The sequence below is a fragment of the Procambarus clarkii genome, chromosome 21, assembly GCF_040958095.1.
Source record: "Procambarus clarkii isolate CNS0578487 chromosome 21, FALCON_Pclarkii_2.0, whole genome shotgun sequence".
Taxonomy (NCBI): Eukaryota; Metazoa; Arthropoda; class Malacostraca; order Decapoda; family Cambaridae; genus Procambarus; species Procambarus clarkii.
This window is the reverse complement of record NC_091170.1, coordinates 39,129,272-39,146,452: the sequence shown is the minus strand read 5'-3', so window position 1 is coordinate 39,146,452 and position 17,181 is coordinate 39,129,272. Positions and strand designations below refer to the sequence as shown.

Genomic DNA, 17,181 nt, shown 5'->3' with positions numbered 1-17,181 from the left:
TTAGGTTAGGGTTTGTTTGTAACATAAATACTAAACCTTTTCCAGTTTGCCCAAATTGAGTAGTACTAAATTTTACTATATAATTGTCTATTGCGGAAATATGTATACGATGGTCCAGATCGTTACTATAAGTACTATCTGAGCAAGGGGGATGGTCTGAGTGTGTCTTTGCTGTCTTTGTAATCAGTCCTTAGTTGTTATCAATATTGTCTTTGTTGTTTTTGTCATCGGGAGTCTCGCAGCAACTAGTGCTCTCACTACCAGAGTGAGTTGTTGTTGTTTGTAGAGTCAGCTACTGGGAACCAAAAGTTACAAGTAGCACGGGCTATGGTGAGCCCGTAGTGGAGTTACCTGGCACAGAAGCTCTGTGCACGGTGCCAGAGTGAGCTCCGGGGCCGGTACCTGGTGTTGAAGTTGCTGAAGGACTCGCTACACACTCAGGAGCCAAGGCGGCGAAGACCACAAGCAGGTCTTACCCCAAGAGTGTGTTCTTTATAGCGTGGCTTCGTACAGCAAATGAAACCTAATTATGTTCAACAGCCTGGTTGATCAGTCCAGCAACCAGGAGGCCTGGTCGACGACCGGGCCGCGGAGACGCTAAGCCCCGGAAGCACCTCAAGGTAAGGTATGTTTTTATTTGTAAAGTTAAACTTGATTTATTCTTGATTTATTCGTTTTTAATTCAATTCGTTTCTTCTTTTACGTTTATTGTTTTCCCCCGAAGGAGCACACACATTCCCGCCAAAAAAGTCTCCTGTGGGTGGAATAGTTCAGTTTTGGCGGGAACTACTCAACATGGCGGGCGGGGAACGTAAACAAAACGGGTTAGCGCGACAGCTAAATGTACTCTGCAAGCATCGGGCGCGAGGCGAGTGGGGCCCCTAAGCGCACACGTTTAACTTAAATGCATGTATTGAGCGGGGCGCAATGATTACCACGTTCTCAGTCTGGCTTTGAAGTCTCATCAGACAGAATGCATATTGGACAGACTCCGGGAGGCGGTGGCGGGCGTCTGGATTACCAGGACGCGACCATTACCAGTGGTGGTACAGCAGTCGCGGCTCCCACACCCTCGCTTGCTCTCTCTCTGCTCCTGGATCTCCACCACTGTCGAGGCTCCGGGTGTGTAGCTAATATGGGATTACACCGGCTTCTCACCTCCACTCCCAGAGGTGTACCGGCCTTGCCTGAATGGGGAGGTGGATAGCAGCCGCTACCGGAGCTTTCGGTGGATAGAGCAGTTGGGAGCTGCTAATGGAACCGTTGGTGGCTGTGGGTGTCTTACACGAGGTGCTGTAGTGGGGAGGGAAGTTCCGGTGTTATGAATTTTCTCCTGATAACGTAGGCCTGTTGTGATGACACCCTGTTGTGTTCAGAGTTGTTGAAGTTGCCCAAAAAAATATGGATTCGTATTCTTGTCTCTTTCTCGCAAATGTTGTGCTTGCTAGAACGTGATGCTGGAAGTGTGTGTTGGTCATGTTCTTCTGAATCTCCAGAGAGCTGTTGGAGTGGCTAGAGGACTGAGTCACTTCTGAGACTACTAGGCCACTTATCACCGCGCTCACGCTGACAAGTGTCAGGGTTGGTGATAGGTGTCAGGGGCGGTGCTAGGTGTCAGGGTTGGTGCTAGGTGTCAGGGTTGGTGCTAGGTGTCAGGGGTGGTGCTAGGTGTCAGGGGTGGTGCTAGGTGTCAGGGGTGGTGCTAGGTGTCAGGGTTGGTGCTAGGTGTCAGGGTTGGTGCTAGGTGTCAGGGTTGGTGCTAGGTGTCAGGGGTGGTGCTAGGTGTCAGGGTTGGTGCTAGGTGTCAGGGGTGGTGCTAGGTGTCAGGGTTGGTGCTAGGTGTCAGGGTTGGTGCTAGGTGTCAGGGTTGGTGCTAGGTGTCAGGGGTGGTGCTAGGTGTCAGGGTTGGTGCTAGGTGTCAGGGTTGGTGCTAGGTGTCAGGGTTGGTGCTAGGTGTCAGGGGTGGTGCTAGGTGTCAGGGGTGGTGCTAGGTGTCAGGGGTGGTGCTAGGTGTCAGGGCGGTACTAGGTGTCAAGGCGGTGCTAGGGCTTTGTCTTAACTGGAGATTAACAGCAGAGACTTATAGCCAATCTGACCTCCTTATCCACAGACAACACAACCCAGCCCCTTCCCACAGACACACAGCACGTACTCACAGACATAGCCCATGGCTTCTGACACAGACATAGCCCATGAGGATGGCTTCTCCTCAGGGGCACCCAGCCCCTCCCCACAGACACATCCTCCCAGCAGCAGCAGGCAGGCTCCTCCCTTCGCTAACAGACGCTGGAGTGGTGGCGGTAGGCGACACTAATCTGTTTTACCTGCGCCGGTTTCAAGGGTCATCCAGGTGACGCATATCGTCCATAAGCAAGGAGTGTATCGCCTGCTGTGTACATCTGCTCCCCTGCTTACTGCTTATTCCATCTGCTTATTTGGTGCAAATCTTGCACTGCCTCTTTGTGTGTCGTGGTGCTTGCTTCATTTGAGATTAAAGGAGGACAATTAAATCGGGATGGAGATGTCCGTAGAGTGTTAGGTTTACCCCATATAATTTTTTAATGTTTTTATTTATTTATTTATATACAAGAAGGTACATTGGGGGGTTAAGAGAGTACATAGAAATTATGTTGATTTTACATTTTTGTAAAGCCACCAGCATGCATAGCGTTTTCTAGGAAAAAGAGGAAGTTCGGGTGGATGGGGGGATCAATATATATATATATATATATATATATATATATATATATATATATATATATATATATATATATATATATATATATATATATATATATATATATATATAGGTGTTGTAACCATTCAGCCAGCGAGTGTCTAAAGGTACTGACCAGTCTTGATACCAACATGCACCCAACACCTGACAACACTCCCGGTATTATTGACCACAGGTATTATTGACCACAGGTATTTCATCAAATCACTTCAACATGATTTGATGAATATGAGTATCAACTGTTCGTGAAGCCTGAATAGTCCCCCAGGCCAATAACATGTTGAGAGAGATTTAATGATGAAATATCTGAAATTTGGTGAACTATATGATAAATATTTATATAAATATAATATTTATAGTAAGGTGACTTCCTATTAGCAAGGCCAAGCACTCGTCTCTCACAGTAGACCCTACGAATTACTGTCCTAATTTACACCGAATGTAGGTGTATTTGCAGTGTTTGAAAGGTATGGCCTGCACTGCCAAAGCACAGAGGGGATGGCACTCAAGCCACAGAGAAGTCAATGACATCATGAAGAATCACCTTACCACAGCTGGTTGTCCAGCAGAGGGAGAGCCCCCCGTTACCTAATGTCCCCACAACTCCGTCGAGCCTGTTGGTCGCCCAGACGCGGGATCACAGTGAACCCCCTGGAAGAACGGTAGACAGTTGTTATTGGGGGGGGGGGGGCTTCACATGTGTTCCGACCTTGGCTAACACCTACGTGGACACTTCAGTGTTGCACATCCGGGCGGTGCTGGCGTTCAGAGGGGAAGCAGCCAAGTCCCGTGAATACAGAGAATCTGGATCACCACTACAATTTTGGTCGCATTGTAGTGGTGATTGTAAATCTCCACACTCGCATTGTGTATAGCAATAATAAATCCATACATGGCAGAATACATATATACACACCAGACTCTTGGCAACACATGTATGTGTGTGTGTCGCAGTTAATGGTGTGGAAAATGCTCTTGTGCCGGTAGTTAAAGGTGCTTGTAGTGTACACTGAACGAGCTTGTTACTGTAACCTGTTAGTCCCTGCATGGTGACTTGTGGAGCACCATGACCACCCCTGCATGGTGACTTGTGGGGCACCATGACCACCCCTGCATGGTGACTTGTGGGGCACCATGACCACCCCTGCATGGTGACTTGTGGGGCACCATGACCACCCCTGCATGGTGACTTGTGAGGCACCATGACCACCCCAGCATGGTGACTTGTGAGGCACCATGACCACCCCAGCATGGTGACTTGTGAGGCACCATGACCACCCCAGCATGGTGACTTGTGAGGCACCATGACCACCCCTGCATGGTGACTTGTGGGGCACCATGACCACCCCTGCATGGTGACTTGTGAGGCACCATGACCACCCCAGCATGGTGACTTGTGAGGCACCATGACCACCCCAGCATGGTGACTTGTGAGGCACCATGACCACCCCAGCATGGTGACTTGTGAGGCACCATGACCACCCCTGCATGGTGACTTGTGGGGCACCATGACCACCCATGCATGGTGACTTGTGGGGCACCATGACCACCCCTGCATGGTGACTTGTGAGGCACCATGACCACCCCAGCATGGTGACTTGTGAGGCACCATGACCACCCCTGCATGGTGACTTGTGGGGCACCATGACCACCCCTGCATGGTGACTTGTGGGGCACCATGACCACCCCTGCATGGTGACTTGTGAGGCACCATGACCACCCCTGCATGGTGACTTGTGGGGCACCATGACCACCCCTGCATGGTGACTTGTGGAGCACCATGACCACCCCTGCATGGTGACTTGTGGGGCACCATGACTACCCCCTGCATGGTGACTTGTGAGGCACCATGACCATCCCTGCATGGTGACTTGTGGGGCACCATGACTACCCCCTGAATGGTGACTTGTGAGGCACCATGACCACCCCTGCATGGTAACTTGTGAGGCACCATGACCACCCCTGCATGGTGACTTGTGGAGCACCATGACCACCCCTGCATGGTGACTTGTGGGGCACCATGACCACCCCTGCATGGTGACTTGTGAGGCACCATGACCACCCCTGCATGGTGACTTGTGGAGCACCATGACCACCTCCTGTATGGTGACTTGTGGGGCACCATGACCCCCCCCCAGCATGGTGACCAATGAGTGCCTTCTCCTACCCCTGCGCCATCCTCCTCCTCCTGGCCTCATGTATATGGATGTCAGACGCAGGGAATTATAGAGCATTATGCAATTATATCATCAACTCTGGTTTCCCCTCAAGTCCTAGATTGCAGAGATAAAGGAAACGGGAAAGTGGATGATAAGAGGGGGAAGCAGGGGGGGGGACGAGTGGAATGGGGAGAGAGAGGGGCAAGGAGGGTTTAGGGTAAGGATTAAATTAAGGGAAAGACTGAATGGAATTGTGCAAGAATTGGGGAGGGGATGTGAGTAAGGGAGGGGAGGGGGAGAGTAAGAGGGGGAGATTGAGGGAGTGAACGGAATTTGGATAAGGTTAGTTTGGGTAAGGGAAAGTTGGGCAAGTGTTATGGATTAGGAGTAATTGGGTAAGAAATAGGGAAGATGAGACTTGGGTACAAGGGCCTGAATAAACTTTAATAAGAGGCGTGAGGGAGAATTGGGTACAGGATAGTTGGATAAGGGAAGGAGAGGGATGTTGGATAAGGGATTGAGGAGAGGGAGTTGGATAAGTGGGGAGAAGAGTTCGATAAAGGGAATGAGGCTAAGGGAATGACTTAGCTAAGGGGCCGTGAGGGAGGTTAGATAAAGGAAGTCCATTTCCTTTATTGGGAAAGGACTTCCCCAATAAAGGAAGTCACTCCCCATTTATCCATTTTCCCATTTGGAAATGGATAATGCGGAGTCATGAGAGTTGGCTAATGAGCAGTTGGATAAATGGAAAAGAATGGGGAGAGTTGTCAAGAGTAGAGTGAGAGGGAGGGGTTGAGGGGGTTGGGGGAAGCGAGGGAATGTGGGTAAGGGTTAAGGGGAAAAATAAAGGAATTTAAGGTTAAGGTAGGCTAGGTTAGGTTAGGTTAGGTTAGGTTAGGTTAGAGGTTGTGAGGGAGGAAATATGAGGAGAGAGCTTTCAGGAACATGAGATATGTGTTAGGGAGCAATTACTGCCCGCGTGAAGACGGTCAATTATGAACAGGAGAGAGAGAGAGAGAGAGAGAGAGAGAGAGAGAGAGAGAGAGAGAGAGAGAGAGAGAGAGAGAGAGAGAGAGAGAGAGACAGAGACAGAGACAGAGACAGAGACAGTGCGTGTGAGTGTGACAGTGCGTGTGAGTGTGACAGTGCGTGTGAGTGTGACAGTGCGTGTGAGTGTGACAGTGCGTGTGAGTGTGACAGTGCGTGTGAGTGTGACAGTGCGTGTGAGTGTGACAGTGCGTGTGAGTGTGACAGTGCGTGTGAGTGTGACAGTGCGTGTGAGTGTGACAGTGCGTGTGAGTGTGACAGTGCGTGTGAGTGTGACAGTGCGTGTGAGTGTGACAGTGCGTGTGAGCGTGACAGTGCGTGTGAGCGTGACAGTGCGTGTGAGCGTGACAGTGCGTGTGAGCGTGACAGTGCGTGTGAGCGTGACAGTGCGTGTGAGCGTGACAGTGCGTGTGAGCGTGACAGTGCGTGTGAGCGTGACAGTGCGTGTGAGCGTGACAGTGCGTGTGAGCGTGACAGTGCGTGTGAGCGTGACAGTGCGTGTGAGCGTGACAGTGCGTGTGAGCGTGACAGTGCGTGTGAGCGTGACAGTGCGTGTGAGCGTGACAGTGCGTGTGAGCGTGACAGTGCGTGTGAGCGTGACAGTGCGTGTGAGCGTGACAGTGCGTGTGAGCGTGACAGTGCGTGTGAGCGTGACAGTGCGTGTGAGCGTGACAGTGCGTGTGAGCGTGACAGTGCGTGTGAGCGTGACAGTGCGTGTGAGCGTGACAGTGCGTGTGAGCGTGACAGTGCGTGTGAGCGTGACAGTGCGTGTGAGCGTGACAGTGCGTGTGAGCGTGACAGTGCGTGTGAGCGTGACAGTGCGTGTGAGCGTGACAGTGCGTGTGAGCGTGACAGTGCGTGTGAGCGTGACAGTGCGTGTGAGCGTGACAGTGCGTGTGAGCGTGACAGTGCGTGTGAGCGTGACAGTGCGTGTGAGCGTGACAGTGCGTGTGAGCGTGACAGTGTGTGTGTGTGTGACAGTGTGTGTGTGTGTGTGTGTGTGTGTGTGACAGTGCGTGTGAGCGAGAGTGTGTGAGTGTGTGGGGGTGTGAGTGTGAATGTGAGAGTGTGTGAGTGTGAGTGAGAGATAGTGTGTGAGAGTGTGTGAGCCAGAGAGTGTGTGAGGAGATCTTCAGAAAGAAACCGTCCAAATATCATACACATCTGCAGGTGTGTAATGGATCCCTTTCACGAATCTCTGTTTTTTTTAATAAGACAGACACTACCAGACGAGACGACGACGTTTCGTCCTGGATCATTATAGAGTCCTGCTCATGGTCCACGAGAGACCGAAACGTCGTCGAGTCATCATTTTCACATGTTTGGGTTGGGCGTCAGCTCCTGAGCCACGTTATTGTGACTCGGGGTGGGTGGAGAGGGGGGGTTGACCCCTAGTGTCCGCCCTGGCACACTGTGCGGGGCGTAAAGCTGCGACGGAAAACTGAGGGGCTCTAATTGAGCATTTAACAACCAATCTGATTGCAATACCACTGTGCTGAGAGAGAGAATTATTAGCCTCCTCCTCCTCCTCGCCCCTTCTCGTTTATTATTTCTCGAGAGTCGATTTTATACGGGATTCTACGATAATTGGGAGGGAATAATTTGTTGATTTGGGATTACCTCCCTCCCCCACTATCTCCTCCCTCCCTCAACCCTATAACACCCCATGCTCCCCCTCCCCCTTCGCTATTTCAACCCCCCTCCCCCCTCTACTCCATTCCCTACATCCGTCAACTCGTTTCAACCTGCTCAAAAGCCAGTTTGTATTCGGCCCTTTGAGTTTGATTCCTTCTTTGACCAACCACTTGGGCTGGACGATGTCCAGCCCAAGCGGCCCTGGTCTCGCTTCGTGCAGGTCTGCGTTCAATCCCCGACCGTGCCTACAAGTGGTTGGGCAACATTCCTTCCCTCCCGTCACATCCCAAATCCTTATCCTGATCCCTTCCCAAGTGCTATATTAGTCGTGGTGGTGGCGGCTTGGAGCTTTCCCCCGACAGTTCCCTCCCCATTCTCTCTCTCTCTGTCTCTCTGTCTCTCTGTCTCTCTCTCTCTCTCTCTCTCTCTGTCTCTGTCTCTGTCTCTGTCTCTGTCTCTGTCTCTGTCTCTGTCTCTCTCTCTCTCTCTCTCTCTCTCTCTCTCTCTCTCTCTCTCTCTCTCTCTCTCTCTCTCTCTCTCTCTCTCTCTCTCTCTCTGGCTCTCTCTCTGGCTCTCTCTCTGGCTCTCTCTCTCTCTCTCTCTCTCTCTCTCTCTCTCTCTCTGTCTCTCTCTCTGTCTCTCTCACTCTCTCACATACCCCCCCCCCCCGTGCAAGATAAAACACAAATTATTACCATCGCCAGGGATGATTTTCGTGGTACAAGTAGTGATTACTGAGAGGGTCGGAGGTCGTCCGCGGTGTCTGGTAACGCTGCCCGGGCCCCCCATAATTGCCTCTTGACAATTTAGTATGGTAATGGGCGAGTTTGTAGCCCGGATCATTCGTCCGTCAGATAATGGAAGGCTGTTTCTGCCATTAGTTCCTCGTATTGTGTTGATTTCTGGAGCTGGAGTCATCGCTCCGGGGGTGGGGGGGGAAAGGGAGGGGGAATTATCAAGGGGAAAGCGCCAAGTCATTACGAATATATAGCACTGGGAAGAGGTCAGGAGGTAAGGATTTGGGATGGGACGGGGAAAAGGAATGGTGCCCAACCACTTGGACGGTTGGGGGGTGAGTGTTTTATGAACGCGCGTACGCTTGCTCACGCACACGCAAATCACGCGCACTCACACTAACACAAACACAGACACACACACACACACACACACACACACACACACACACACACACACACACACACACACACACACACACACACACACACACACACACACACACACACACACACACACATGAGGCATGAGTTAGGAAGAAAGGTTGTGTGAAATGCACCTCACGTCGCTGGAAGAGAGGAGAGCTTGGGAAAGCATGATCACTACCTACAAAATTCTCTGAGGAATCGACAGGATAGATAAAAATAAATTGTTAAACACGGGTGGAACACGAGCAAGGAGACTCAAGTTGAAACTGAGTACCCAAATAAGTCACAGGGATGGTAGATAGAACCTTTTCAGTGTAAGAGTAGTTAACAGATGGAATGCATTAGACAGTGATGTAGTGGAGGCTGACTCCATACACAGTTTCAAGTGTAGATATGATAGAAACCATTAGGCTCAGGAACCTGTACCTCAGTTGATTGACAGTTGAGAGGCGGGCCGAAAGAATTGATATCACGCCAGACCTGTCTCCTGCAGCACATATCAAGCGGATAACATCAGCGGCATATGCCAGGCTGGCCAGCATACGAACGGCATTCAGAAACTTGTGTAAAGAATCATTCAGAACTTTGTATACCACATATGTCAGGCCAATCCTGGAGCATGCACCCCCAGCATGGAGTCCATATCTAGTCAAGGATAAGACTAAACTGGAAAAGGTTCAAAGGTTTGCCACCAGACTAGTATCCGAGCTGAGAGGTATGAGCTACGAGGAGAGACTACGGGAATTAAACCTCACTTCGCTGGAAGACAGAAGAGTTAGGGGGGACATGATCACCACATTCAAGATTTTGAAGGGAATTGATAGGGTAGATAAAGACAGTCTATTTAACACAAGGGGAACACGCACAAGGGGACACAGGTGGAAACTGAGTGCCCAAATGAGCCACAGAGATATTAGAAAGAACTTTTTTAGTGTCAGAGTGGTTGACAAATGGAATGCATTAGGGGGTGATGTGGTGGAGGCTGACTCCATACACAGTTTCAAATGTAGATATGACAGAGCCCGATAGGCTCAGGAATCTGTACACCTGTTGATTGACGGTTGAGAGGCGGGACCAAAGAGCCAGAGCTCAACCCCCGCAAACACAACTAGGTGAGTACAACTAGGTGAGTACACACACACACACACACACACACACACACACACACACACACACACACACACACACACACACACACACACACACACACACACATACACAGGAAATAGGGCTTCGCGACTGTGGACAGCACTCTGGGGTCGTAGCCGTAAGGGGCCGGGCTCAATCCCCGGCAGAGGCAGAAAGAAATTGGCAGTTTCTTTCACCCTGATGCCCCCGGTTCACCTACCAGTAAATAGGTACCTAAGAGTTAGACAACTGCTACGGGCTACTTCCTGGGGATGTGTGAGGAGATTGGGATCAACACAAGATTTCTTTTTTATATAATTTTGTTGGCACGAGAAAGGTCATGACCTGACCTCCCCCATCATAGCATAAAACATGCACTTTACCCATTGCTAACCATATGCAATCATTAAGATCTTCTTCTTCTTCTTCTTTAGAGACCCGAAGATCTTAATGATTGCATATGCAATCATCAAGATCTTCTGGTCTCTAAAGAAGAGCAGCCCTTAACTATAACAACATATGTTTAGCAGTTATTAAATGTAATGATGACAGAAGTATACATAACTTTCCTCTGTAACATGTCAGTGACACGAAGCAAGTTTCTTGATGTACACAATGTTGCAAAAAATTACGTCTGTATACATGAATTGAGAACCAAAACAAATATTCAATTATTGACCAGCATCGGTCCTTTCAGCAGTAAAATAATGAGGAAAGTTGTCTACAATACATTTGTTGGTGAATTAAATACCAAAAGGTTATGGTCATATGTATAATATGGCAGTTGAAAAGTTACAGAAACTTCACTGTAAGGATATTTCCAATAATTTTATTTACAATGAACTGACAACAGCCGTCTTTCCAAATCTAAGTTCGACCGCGTCAGTCATTCGATCAAGCTTTATAGTACCATTAGGTACTATAAAACAAGAACAGCGTCGTAGGCTTGTTTGAGAAATGCTTAAGAAGAGAAGTCACTGAGTATGCTTCAGTAACATGATCTCACCCATCCCAAAGCTGTAACACTGGAGTGCCTCGGAGGTCAATTCTTGGACCTCTTCTCTTCCTACTCTCCATAAATGGTAGTTGAAAAGTCTGGGCATTTATTAAAAGCTTACTGTCGACTGACAGCACAACTTTATATATCACAAGTAAAGACAATAACAGTCTTAACAGCACTTTAATAAATGCAAAATGAAATCAACCTTACTAATAATTTTTTAGCCAATAGACTTTTAGTGAATATTAAGACGACTTGTAAGGCCAGGTGGGGACCAATTTTCCCGGGAGTAATAATTAACGAGACACTCATAAGGAGTAAGTCGTTCTCTCAACTAATAGGTCGCGTTTTGCACGTTTTGATAACCAACGTTACAACTAGAATCTTCTGCGAAAAGTCACGACTCATAAATATCCACGCTTTCTGTGCACCGGACTCGATACGTTAGGCGGGTGATGTGTGTTCGTATGTTTCTGGTTTGGTTAGAAGGTTGCATTTTTGACGGAGTGGCACATCAAGAGATCGGGGCTGGATGACCAGCACCTAAGCTGGAAGTATTACAACCCCAACAAACTCGGCCATCGGAACAACAGTTTTAATAAAAAGGAAAAAAAGAATCATCGGTGTTTTGCGCAACAAAAGTTCATCTTTTATGTACGGTTCTGAAGGTGGTGTATGGCCCTAGCCTCACTTCCTGTACTGCAGTGGTGTATGGACCTCCTCCGCCCCTCACTCCTCACCCCAAGGCAAATTAATATTGCCCACTAGAAAGTGTTGAGAATAATGTGCATTTGAAGGCGAGACGGACGCACGCGGAACCGCTCCATCTCCTGCACCTAGGCTTCCCCCTCACACCACTTTTTTTTTTTTACCATATTTACAAGTATGTAAACAACTTAATGTTTTGATTTCCCCTCGTACTTCCCATTACGCTTCCCGCTCCCCATCCCACATCCCTCTCACTCACCATTCCATTTCTTTACTCATTACTTTCTCAATAAATTATAATTTTTTACTTTGTTATAGCTACTCCTATTCCACTTTTTTCTCTCCCACACCATTCTTGTCCTCTTCTTCTATCCTTTCTCTTAGTTTACCGCCATATTTTCTCCTCAACACGATCTTCTTATTCATTGTCACTCATCTTCCCCATCATCAGACCACTTTTCTTTCCCATCATTACAACCCCCCCTTCCCCCCCCCCCCCACCACCACCCCACCCCCACCCTAATGCGTAACTCTCCTCCTCAACACACCTCACGTTCCTATCTAAATACCCCCCCTCCCTCTACCCCCCTTCCCTCTACCCCCCCTTCCCTCTCCCCCCCTTCCCTCTCCCCCCCCTCCCCCCCCCTTCCCTCTCCCCCCTCCCCCCTCCCTCTCCCCCCCCCTCCCTCTCCCCCCCCCACCCCTGCACCAACGCACTCCACAGCTACTCATCACCTCTGTGTAGCCCCCCCCTCCCCCCCCCAGGACAAACTAGAGTCACCTCCCCTCTCTCCATTACCCGCCTGCCTTAATTTAGGACGGGCCATCAAAACGTTAATTGTTTCCCCGACCTAGATTTGCATGCCGTAATATCTAATTAAATGATGTGATTATCATTTAGGGATAATGACACCGGCGTCTTGTGTTCTGGGGGGGGGGAGGGGGGGAAGGAATAGGAGGGAGGGAGGGAGAAGAGTAGGAAGGAGAGGGAGAATTAAGCGGGGTAGGAGAGGGGGTTTTTTCCCTTCCAGTTTTTTCTCATAATTCTACTTTCCTTTTGCTGTAGTTTTCACCTCTTTTGTTCCTTGTTTTTCATGTCAGCCCTCGCCTCCTCTTCCCTCCCTCTCTATCTCCACCTGAAAACGCCAAAGAGTCAAGAAATACCGAGATGTGCCGGCAGCCTGTACAGGTGGTCAACACAGGGGGTCAACACAGGTGGTCAATACAAGTGGTCAACACAGGGTGGTCAATACAGGTGGGTCAACACAGGGTGGTCAACACAGGGGGGTCAACACAGGGGGGTCAACACAGGGGGGTCAACACAGGGTGGTCAACACAGGTGGTCAACCCAGGTGGTCAACACGGGGTCAACACGGGGGTCAACACAGGTGGGTCAACACAGGTGGGTCAATACAGGTGGGTCAACACAGGGTGGTCAACACAGGGGGGTCAACACAGGGGGGGTCAACACAGGGGGGTCAACACAGGGGGGTCAACACCAGGAACCACTGGAAGAGTTTGACATTACCAGCGGGGAAGTAAGGAAGTGTTTACTAGAATTGGATGTGACAAAGGCTATAGGTCCAGATGGAATCTCCCCTTGGATACTAAAGGAAGGAGCAGAAGAACTGTGCCTCCCGCTCTCCATGGTGTATAACAAATCACTGGCAACAGGGGAACTGCCAGAAATTTGGAAAGCAGCTAACGTAGTCCCGATATACAAGAAAGGGGATAGACAGGAGGCACTGAATTACAGACCAGTGTCCCTAACCTGCACACCATGCAAGATGATGGAGAAGATTGTGCGAAGAAAGCTAGTGGAGCACCTGGAGCGAAAGAACTTTGTAACACAGCATCAACATGGATTCAGGGATGGCAGGTCCTGCCTCACAGGGTTACTTGAATTCTACGACCAGGCAACAAAAATAAGGCAAGAAAGAGAAGGGTGGGCAGACTGCATATTTTTGGATTGTCAGAAAGCCTTTGACACAGTGCCACACAAGAGGCTAGTGAAAAAACTGGAGATGCAGGCTGGAGTGAAAGGGAAGGTACTCCGTTGGATACAGGAGTACCTAAGTAACAGGAGACAACGAGTCAGTGTGAGGGGTGAGGTCTCAGATTGGCGAGACGTTACGAGTGGAGTACCGCAGGGGTCAGTCCTTGGACCTATACTGTTTCTGATATATGTAAATGATCTTCCAGAGGGTATAGAATCGTTTCTCTCATTGTTTGCCGATGATGCAAAAATTATGAGGAGGATTGAAACTGAGGACGATAGTAGGAGGCTACAAGATGACCTAGACAGACTGAGTGAATGGTCCAACAAATGGCTGTTGAAGTTCAACCCGAGTAAATGCAAAGTAATGAAACTAGGTGGTGGAAATAGGAAGCCAAACACAGGATACAGAATAGGAGATGAAGTACTTAATGAAACGAACAGAGAGAAAGATCTAGGAGTTGATATCACACCAAACCTGTCTCCTGAAGCCCACATAAAAAGAATAACGTCTGCGGCATATGCGAGGCTGGCTAACATCAGAACAGCGTTCAGGAACCTGTGTAAGGAATCATTCAGAATCTTGTACACCACATATGTAAGACCAATCCTGGAGTATGCGGCCCCAGCATGGAGCCCGTACCTTGTCAAGCACAAGACGAAGCTGGAAAAAGTCCAAAGGTATGCCACTAGACTAGTCCCGGAACTAAGAGGCATGAGTTACGAGGAAAGGCTGCGGGAAATGCACCTTACGACACTGGAAGACAGAAGAGTAAGGGGAGACATGATCACAACCTACAAAATCCTCAGAGGAATCGACCGGGTAAACAAGGATAAACTATTCAACACTGGTGGGACGCGAACAAGCGGACACAGGTGGAAACTGAGTACCCACATGGGCCACAGAGACGTTAGAAGGAACTTTTTCAGTGTCAGAGTAGTTAACGGATGGAATGCATTAGGCAGTGATGTGGTGGAGGCTGACTCCATACACAGTTTTAAATGTAGATATGATAGAGCCCAGTAGACTCAGGAATCTGTACACCAGTTGATTGACAGTTGAGAGGCGGGACCAAAGAGCCAAAGCTCAACCCCCGCAAGCACAAATAGGCGAGTACAAATAGCTGAGGTGAGTACAGGGGGGTCAACACAGGGGGGTCAACACAGGGTGGTCAACACAGGGGGGTCGACACAGGGGGGTCGACACAGGTGGTCAACACACGTGGCATACACTGAAGGAAGAAGTCTTGGAAGCCACCTCCATCCACAGCTTCATGATACGATAAAGAACTCGAAACGTCAACTCGAGTTATAAGAAACATCATCTTGTACATAGTCACTGGTAGGTGAGCACTAGTAGGTGGCATCCTATTGTTTTATCGCCTTTTCTGTTCCTTTTTTCCTTATTACCTCTATTTCCTCATCCACTTTCGTGCTCCTCTCCTTCCTATTCCTCTTTTATCACATACTTTATTTTTTTCTGTGTAATAAATTTCCTTCCTAATTACAACCATTCTCTCTCTCTCTCTCTCTCTCTCTCTCTCTCTGTCTCTGTCTCTGTCTCTGTCTCTGTCTCTGTCTCTGTCTCTCTCTCTCTCTCTCTCTCTCTCTCTCTCTCTCTCTCTCTCTCTCTCTCTCTCTCTCTCTCTCTCTCTCTCTCTCTCCACACTCTCCTCTCGTGTCTTCCACACACTCCTCTACTCCCCTCCCTTCTCTCCTCTCCTCTCTATTCGTCTCCTCCTCCTATATCCTCTCTTCTACAATTCTCTCATCATCTTTGCACGCCTCCCCTTTCCCCACACATCCCCTCCTTTCCTCTGCTCCTCTCCTCTCACCCCTCCTTCCCCCCCCACATCTCCCCTCCCTCCTCTCCCCCTCTCTTCTCTCCTCCCCTCCTTCGTTGCCCCATGCCCCCCCTTCATCAGCTTAACTCGTCAATGCGAATTACGAGCTCTCATGTGATTAAGGCACTTGTCTCACCGTTATGCTCTTGTGTACTCTCACTGCTCGCCCCCGTGTGCACTCTGGTCACTCCCGTGTGCACTCTGGTCACTCCCGTGTGCACTCTGGTCACTCCCGTGTGCGCACTGCTCACTACCGTGTGCACTCTGGTCACTCCCGTGTGCACTCTGGTCACTCCCGTGTGCACTCTGGTCACTCCCGTGTGCGCACTGCTCACTACCGTGTGCACTCTGGTCACTCCCGTGTGCACTCTGGTCACTCCCGTGTGCGCACTGCTCACTACCGTGTGCACTCTGGTCGCCCCCGTGTGCACTCTGGTCACTCCCGTGTGCACTCTGGTCACTCCCGTGTGCACTCTGGTCACTCCCGTGTGCACACTGGTCACTCCCGTGTGCACTCTGGTCACTCCCGTGTGCACTCTGGTCACTACCGTGTGCACTCTGGTCACTACCGTGTGCACTCTGGTCACTCCCGTGTGCATTCTGGTCACTCCCGTGTGCACTCTGGTCACTCCCGTGTGCACTCTGGTCACTCCCGTGTGCACTCTGGTCACTACCGTGTGCACTCTGGTCACTACCGTGTGCACTCTGGTCACTACCGTGTGCACTCTGGTCACTCCCGTGTGCACTCTGGTCACTCCCGTGTGCACTCTGGTCACTCCCGTGTGCACTCTGGTCACTCCCGTGTGCACTCTGGTCACTCCCGTGTGCACTCTGGTCACTCCCGTGTGCACTCTGGTCACTCCCGTGTGCACTCTGGTCACTCCCGTGTGCACTCTGGTCACTACCGTGTGCACTCTGGTCACTACCGTGTGCACTCTGGTCACTACCGTGTGCACTCTGGTCACTCCCGTGTGCACTCTGGTCACTCCCGTGTGCACTCTGGTCACTCCCGTGTGCACTCTGGTCACTACCGTGTGCACTCTGGTCACTACCGTGTGCACTCTGGTCACTACCGTGTGCACTCTGGTCGCCCCCGTGTGCACTCTGGTCACTCCCGTGTGCACTCTGGTCGCCCCCGTGTGCACTCTGGTCACTCCCGTGTGCACTCTGGTCACTCCCGTGTGCACTCTGGTCACTACCGTGTGCACTCTGGTCACTCCCGTGTGCACTCTGGTCACTACCGTGTGCACACTGCTCACTACCGTGTGCACACTGCTCACTCTCGTGTGCACACTGCTCACTACCGTGTGCACACTGCTCACTACCGTGTGCACACTGCTCACTACCGTGTGCACACTGCTCACTACCGTGTGCACACTGCTCACTCTCGTGTGCACACTGCTCACTACCGTGTGCACACTGCTCACTACCGTGTGCACACTGCTCACTACCGTGTGCACACTGCTCACTACCGTGTGCACACTGCTCACTACCGTGTGCACACTGCTCACTCTCGTGTGCACACTGCTCACTCTCGTGTGCACACGTATTTTTACTAACTCGGGATAGCGTGTGTACTTGTGCATCTTAGCCCAATTTCATGTGTAACCCTTAGTTTAGCTGTCATATTTGTGTGAAATTGTATGTACGTGTGTGTGTCATATACACGTATACAGTCTCTCTCTCTCTCTCTGTCTCTCTCTCTCTGTCTCTCTCTCTCAATAGATCGTGAGGCACTGCAAATGGATTTGGACATACTCCAGA

The 17,181-nt window shown here is 50.0% G+C and overlaps 2 protein-coding genes across 2 annotated transcripts; both read left to right on the top strand.

The window, feature by feature from the left end:
• Positions 1–795: 795 nt before the first annotated feature.
• Positions 796–10,396, top strand: LOC138367288 (fap1 adhesin-like). The gene is made up of 3 exons (XM_069328708.1): positions 796–811; positions 6,043–6,887; positions 10,304–10,396. The coding sequence occupies exons 1-3, from the start codon at positions 796–798 to the stop codon at positions 10,394–10,396; spliced, it is 954 nt and encodes a 317-aa protein (XP_069184809.1).
• Positions 10,397–15,557: 5,161 nt separating this feature from the next.
• LOC138367287 (filaggrin-2-like) lies at positions 15,558–16,976 on the top strand. Its single transcript, XM_069328707.1, has one exon. It carries the CDS (start codon positions 15,558–15,560, stop codon positions 16,974–16,976), a length of 1,419 nt encoding a protein of 472 aa, XP_069184808.1.
• The last annotated feature ends 205 nt before the right edge of the window (positions 16,977–17,181 follow it).

Bases quoted from the DNA above. Each gene is read 5' to 3' on its own strand.
- LOC138367288 (XM_069328708.1), top strand. The intron at 6,888-10,303 runs GTGCGTGTGAGC...CTTCTTCTTTAG, and splicing joins CAGTGCGTGTGAGCGTGACA to AGACCCGAAGATCTTAATGA.
- LOC138367287 (XM_069328707.1), top strand. From the start codon at position 15,558: ATGCTCTTGTGTACTCTCACTGCTCGCCCCCGTGTGCACTCTGGTCAC.